Here is a 6804-nt window from a genome sequence, read left to right on the forward strand (position 1 = left end):
CCCCCCACCGGGGGTGCCCCCCACCGGGGGTGCCCACTACCGGGGGTGCCCCCCACCGGGGGTGCCCACTACCGGGGCCAGCCGTCCGCCAGGGGCAGGCGGCGCAGGGCGGGCGCGGGCCGCAGCGGCTCCGCCAGGGTCCGGGCGAGGAGCAGCGGGTAGGGGAAGGCCGCGGGGAAGTCGCCGGCGCCGCCGGGGGCAGGAGAGACGCGCTCGGACTTGACGCTGACCGCGGGGGGCGGCGGGGACGTCGGGGGGCCCCCCTCGCCGGGGCCGCGGCCGCCGCTGCTGCCGGAGGGGGGAGGGGAGGAGAGACAGAAAAGGGGGTGTCGTGAGCCCCGCGGGGCAGGGGCGGAAGCCGGGCAGCCGGGCCCTGGGAAAGCAGGGGGCGGCGGTCCCCCGGGGGCCTCCGAAATAGCCGCCCCGCCCCGCCCCGCCCCGCGGGCGCGCGCAGTACCGGGCGTGGCCGCCAGGGGGCAGCAGCGGCCGCGGCTCCGCGCGCACCTGGCGGCCGCGGGCAGGTGCGGCGGTGCCGGCGCTCACCTGGGCGGGGCGGCGGCGGCGGGGGGCGCGTCTCCCCGGGAGGACGGCCACGCGGCCAGCGCCGGCGACTGCAGCAAGCCCGGGGGCGGCGGGGGGTCTCCCAGGCCGTACTCTGCTGGGCGGGAAGGTTGGGCTGAGGCCCCGCCACGCCCGACGCGCCGGGTCCCGGTCCCGGGGGCGGCTGGGGGTGTACCTGGGGCGCCCGCGGGGAGGAAGGGGAAGCTCCCCAGCGGCGTTCCCGGGGCCGCGGCCGAGCACGGGCTCTGCAGGCTGCCGTAGAGGCTTCTCTGCGGGGCACAGAGGGCGAAGGGTCACCTGGGGCCCGCGCCCGGGCCGCCCTGCCCGCCCCCACCAGCCCGCCACGCCGTCCCGCCCCCCACTCACCGAGGAGCTCAGTCCCCCTCCGGCCCCGGCCAGGCCACCCGGCAGGTCCGGCCTCCGCCCGTCGGCCGCCAGGTACAGGGGGGGCGGCGTCTTGCTGGCGAGGTGGTTTGGCGAGAAGAGAGGGTGTGCCAGGCCTGGGGAGGGGGGGACCCCCAGAGAGAGGGCACCCCGGCCATGTCAGCCGACGAAGCTAGAGTGCCGTGGCGTCAGCCCAGCTCACAGCAACCTCCAACTCCTGGGCTCAAGCCATCCTCCTGCCTCAGCCTCCCGAGTAGCTGGGACTACAGGCATGTCCCACCATGCTCGGCTAATTTTTTCTATGTATTTTTTTTTAGTTGGGCAATTAATTTCTTTCTATTTATAGTAGAGACGGGGTCTCGCTCTTGCTCAGGCTGGTTTCCAACTCCTGACCTCGAGCGATCCTCCTGCCTCGGCCTCCCAGAGTGCTGGGATGACAGGTGTGAGCCGCCGCACCCGCCGAAGTCTGAGGTTTAGAGGTGACTCGGGCACAGGCAGTGCCAGAGCCCAGATCCACCCAGAGGACCCCCTGGGCCCCCCACCACTGCCCCCCGCCAGGGCCTGTGCCCCGCCTCACCTGGGGGTCCGGCTTTGGGGGCCGCTGGTCGGAAGGGGGACGGGCGGCTCTGGGCAGGCAGGGCCTCCCCGAGCCCGCCGGGGTCACAGCCTGCGGGGGGAAACGCCCCGTACACCATGTCCGGGCTGGGCATAGCAGGGGTTGCCGGCTGTGGGCAGAGAGGTGGGTGGGTTGGAGGACGGTGCCAACGGGGAGGCCAAGCCCAAGGGCGAAAATCCCGATGGGTTCAAGGGCCAGCCTCTGCCTTTCCTTCCGGAAGCCTTTGCCACTCTTCTCTTGGGGCTCCCTATCTCCTCCTCCCTCTGGCCTAACCCCACAGGCTGGGGGGGGGTGCTTCTGGCTCTGTCTGTCCAAGCCAGCTCGGCCCGGAGCTGAGAGGCCTTTTGCTCAGCATAGAGTTGGCACTGAGGGGGCTGCCTGGGGTGTTTGATCAGAGAAGTAAAGAAGGAAGGAACTGTCAGCCTGTTGAACTCTTATGTATCCTTCAAAGCCCCAGCTGCAATGCCCATTCTTCAGGAAAGCCTCACCTGCCCACCCAGGCAGAGACCTGCCTCCAAATCCCAGGCTCCCTGGCTCTAGGTCTCTCTCTCTCAGTACCAGCCGCAACCACCTGGGCCGAGGAGGTGGGGGAGGGCCCCATTCACAGTGGAGCGGGGGCGGGGGGGGGGTCACTTACGTAGAGCCGGGGTCGGGGCAAGGCCGGGTCACCCCCTTCGCCTGCCAGCCTCTGCAGCTTCTCTCCCGGCCCCTCCGGCCCCTCATCTGGCTCCAGCTCTGGCCCCTCGAGGCCCACACCCCTCCGCTTGAGCGTCTGTCAGGACAAGAGACAACAGAGTGGACCCTGCCCTCCCCAACCCCCCAGGCATGGGACGGGGAGAGGCCTTCCCCACTCGGCTCTGTGGCCGGGGTAGCATGTGGGCACAGCCTGCCCCGGCCAAACCCCATCGGCCAAAACCCTAGCGAGTTGCCATGGAGCAATTTCCACCCGTGTGCGAGGAAAGGCATGTCCTGCCCCGGGACCAGAGAGGCCAAGGACCCCCGCCCGGGTCACACTGGAGGAGCTGAGATCCACCCAGGCCTGTTGTCGCCTATCCGATCCCTGCCCCTGGACATGACTCGGGGACCTCCGTGCTGCCCCCACGCACAGCCTTGGAGCCTGGTATGCAGTGGCTGCCTAATAAATGTCAGCGGCTTTCCTGGGACCACGCAACCGCACACGCCTGGGCCCCAGCCTGTCCTCCGCCCGCTTCTCCCCCAACTTTGGAGACCTCAGGAGCTCCCAGCCCCCCGGGTCCTTCCCATCCTGGGCGAAGACTCCCCCGTCTGCAGGGACAGCAGGTGTGGGGACTGAGCCCGCCTCCGCTCCGGCCTCCCCAGTCTGACCCTCCCGGGGAGGCAGCGGCGCAGACAGAAGCACGCCAGGGTCTCGGCGAGGCCCGCTTGCTTCCTGGGCCGCCCGGCTGGGCGGTGGGAGGACTGGCGGGCTCAGAGCCCAGGGGCGCAGGGGGAGCCTGCGGTGGGCGCAGCCTCGGGGCTGGGGGTCTGCATCAGCCGGGGAGGTCGAGGCGTCACATCCCGGGAGACTCTGGGGTTGTTGTCTGCACCCCAAGGACTTTGGCCTAACAGATGACAGGTGGTGCCCTTTTTTTTCTGAGACACAGTCTCTGTTGCCCAGGCTAGAGTGAGTGCCGTGGCGTCAGCCTAGCTCACAGCAACCTCACACTCCTGGGCTCAAGCGATCCTCCTGCCTCAGCCTCCCGAGTAGCCGAGACCACAGGCATGCGCCACCACGCCCGGCTGATTTTTTCTATGTATATTTTTAGTTGGCCAATTAATTTCTTCCTATTTTTAGTAGAGACGGGGTCTCGCTCTTGCTCAGGCTTATTTTCAACTCCTGACCTCGAGCGATCCTCCCGCCTCGGCCTCCCATCATGGGGCCTTTTATTGTCTGTTTCCGTTTCTCTGCGTGCGTGTCTCTGTCTTGGTGTGTGTGTGTCTCTCTCAGTCTCTGTCTGTCTCTGTCTCTCTCAACTTATCATGGCAGAAGTGTAAGAGCACACTCCCTGGGGACAGACACATACAGGCTCAAATCCTGCCCCCTCCGCATGTGTACGTGTGACCAGAGGTACCGAGAACTCCTCCAAGAACGGGTGACAGAATCAAATGAGGTGACATGCATGTGAGGCCACGCAGCCAGACCTCCGTGCTCGGTGGCCGATGTGCTCTATTTTTGCCGCCCCTGGAGGGGACCCCCCCACGGGCCCAGACTTGTGTTTTCTTTAGACAGAGTCTCACTCCGTTGCCCAGGCTAGAGTGAGTGCCGTGGCGTCAGCCTCGCTCACAGCAACCTCAAGCTCCTGGGCTCAAGCGATCCTCCTGCCTCAGCCTCCCGAGTAGCTGGGACTACAGGCACGCACCACCGTGCCCAGCTCATTTCTCTCTCTATATATATATATATATTTTTTTTGAGACAGAGTCTCACTCCGTTCCCCAGGCTAGAGTGAGTGTCATGGCGTCATCCTTGCTCACAGCAACCTCCGACTCCTGAGCTCAAGCGATCCTCCTGCCTCAGCCTCCCGAGTAGCCGAGACCACAGGCATGCGCCACCACGCCCGGCTCATTTTTCCTACATATATTTTTAGTTGTCTGGCTAATTTCTTTCTATTTATAGTAGAGACGGGGTCTCGCTCTTGCTCAGGCTGGCCTCGAACTCCTGACCTCGAGCGATCCTCCGGCCTCGGCCTCCCAGAGTGCTGGGAAGACAGGCGTGAGCCTCCGCGAGCCCGGCCTTTCCAGACTTGCTTTTTACCAGCGAGCAAAGCCAGACCCCAGCGCTCGTCTCCCGTGCAAAGCGAGAGCCCCCTAGGCGCTGAGAGAGCGGAGAGTGCGGGGCGGGGCGGAGGCCCAGGGCGGAGGCCCAGGGCGGAGGCCCGGGCGTACCTGGAGGATGTCGGTGTTGGTGCGGCTCTCGTGGGGCTCGCTGTACTCCGTGTACTTCAGGAGCACGCGGTCCATGTCCGTGCTGGCGTACTGGAAGAGGCGGTTGGCGCTGTTGAAGATGATGAGGGCGATCTCGCAGTCACACAGCACGCTCAGCTCGTAGGCCTTCTTCATCAGCCCGAACTTGCGCTTGGTGAACGTCACCTGGGCCCGGGACCCGCAGGCGCAGGCGGGAGGGGGAGAAAAGGATTTGGGGTGTTGTGGCAGAGGCCTAACCATTCCCCAAATATGCCCCATGACCCCACGTGTGCTACTATCCTCTCTGGCTGCCCTCTCCTCCCCGCCGCACAGCCTGGAAAACTCCTAGTTGCGCTTCAAAACCCAACCCAAATGTTCCCCTCCCGTTTGGGAAGTTTTCCTCGGCCTCCCAAGCAGAACCCACACTCTCTCTCTCTGGGTTTCCCCAGTTCTGTGGCTCCCTCCGGGCCAGCCCTCTGAGCTGGGCGTGTCTGTGTTGAGTTTCATCTCTCCCCTGTGACCGGGTTTCCAGTCATCGGCAAGAATAAATGAATGGGGGGGGGGCAGGGGCTCATGCCTGTCATGCTAGCACTCTGGGAGGCCGAGGCCGGAGGATCGCTCAAGGTCAGGAGTTTGAAAGCAGCCTGAGCAAGAGCGAGACCCCCGTCTCTACTAAAAATAGAAAGAAATTAGCTTGACAACTAAAAATATATGGGAAAAATCAGCCGGGCATGGTGGCGCATGCCTGTAGTCCCAGCTACTCGGGAGGCTGAGGCAGGAGGATCGCTTGAGCCCAGGAGTCTGAGGTTGCTGTGAGCGAGGCTGACGCCACGGCACTCACTCTAGCCTGGGCAACAGAGTGGGACTCTGTCTCAAAAAAAAAAAAAAATGAATAAATGAATAAATGATCATAAAACCGAGCAAATCCTCCAGCTCAGACACGGGACACGGCATCAAAGCTCCCCACCGTCCTCATGCCCCGAAGTTTCCCAGAAGGGCCAGGCGGGTTGCCTGGGCCTCGCCCCGCCGGGAATGCGGTCTGTGCAGCCGCAGTTCCACCCGGCCACTCACCTGCCGGTTCCTTTGGTCCAGAATGCGTGAGATCTGGATTTTTTTCCTCCCCATCTTTGGCAGGTTGGGCAGAGCGACCTTGGCCTGGGGGAGAAGGGGAGAGGACCCGTGGGTGGGTGCAGAATGGGGAGGGGAAGGGACCCCAGCCCCCCTCCTGCCTCGGCCGGCCCCTGCCGGGCGCAGCTGTGCCCACAAGGAGAAGGCTGAGCAAGGACGGAAAAGCACGACACAGACGCCCCAGCCCAGGGTCTAAAACAACATGAGGCCGGGCGCGGTGGCTCGCGCCTGTCATCCCAGCACTCTGGGAGGCCGAGGCGGAGGATCGCTCAAAGTCAGGAGTTCGAAACCAGCCTGAGCAAGAGCGAGACCCCGTCTCTACTATAAATAGAAAGAAATTAATTGGCCAACTAAAAATATATAGAAAAAATTAGCCAGATGTGGCGGCACATGCCTGTAGCCCCAGCTACTCGGGATGCTGAGGCAGGAGGATCGCTTGAGCCCAGGAGTTGGAGGTTGCTGTGAGACAGGGCACTCTAGCCCCAGCAGCAGGGTGAGACAAAGAAAGAAAGAGAGAGAGAGAGAGGAGAGAGAGAGAAAGGAAGAAAGGAAGGAAGAAAGAAAGAAAGAAGAAAAAAAGGAAGGAAGGAAGAAAGAAACAAGGAAAGAAAGGAAGGAAAGAAAGAAGAAAAAAAGGAAGGAAGGAAGAAAGAAACAAGGAAAGAAAGAAAGAAAGAAAGAAAGAAGGAAGGAAGGAAGGAAGGAAGGAAGGAAGGAAGGAAGGAAGAAGGAAGGAAGGAAGGAAGGAAGGAAGGAAGGAAGGAAGGAAGGAAGGAAGAAGGAAGGAAGGAAGGAAGGAAAGGAGAAAGAAGGAAGGAAGGAAGGAAGGAAGGAAGGAAGGAAGGAAGGAAGGAAGGAAGGAAGGAAGGAAGGAAGGAAGGAAGGAAGGAAAGAAAACAAGAGGAGCCGGCAACCATGGGACCTCAGGTGAACCTGACCTCCTGGGCCTCAGTTTCCCCATCTGTGCAGCAGGGATAATGGCGGTGTGCACCGCCCAGTCTTGCTGGGAGATAACATGGCTAAGCCACGTGAGGCGCTCACAGGTGCCCGCATGCAGCAGGCGCCACATATAGGCTCGGAGTGTGAACGTGGGGAACCGCGTAAACGCCCCCGCGGGCCGGATGGGAGGCGCTCAGCGGACAGGGTCACTGAAGCGGTCACCCGTGCCGCCGGCCGTGACCTTGACCTTGACCCGG

The 6804-nt window shown here is 63.2% G+C and overlaps 1 protein-coding gene across 1 annotated transcript; it reads right to left on the minus strand.

Annotated features, from left to right (window-relative positions):
* Positions 1 to 68: 68 nt before the first annotated feature.
* On the minus strand, positions 69 to 5605 carry MEF2B (myocyte enhancer factor 2B). Its single transcript, XM_076001241.1, has 8 exons — positions 5552 to 5605; positions 4463 to 4666; positions 2199 to 2333; positions 1523 to 1670; positions 928 to 1061; positions 737 to 830; positions 544 to 655; positions 69 to 285 (listed from the first exon to the last, which is right to left on the minus strand). The coding sequence occupies exons 1-8, from the start codon at positions 5603 to 5605 to the stop codon at positions 69 to 71; spliced, it is 1098 nt and encodes a 365-aa protein (XP_075857356.1).
* Between the last annotated feature and the right edge of the window lie 1199 nt (positions 5606 to 6804).

Source organism: Microcebus murinus, chromosome 4, assembly GCF_040939455.1.
Source record: "Microcebus murinus isolate Inina chromosome 4, M.murinus_Inina_mat1.0, whole genome shotgun sequence".
Taxonomy (NCBI): Eukaryota; Metazoa; Chordata; class Mammalia; order Primates; family Cheirogaleidae; genus Microcebus; species Microcebus murinus.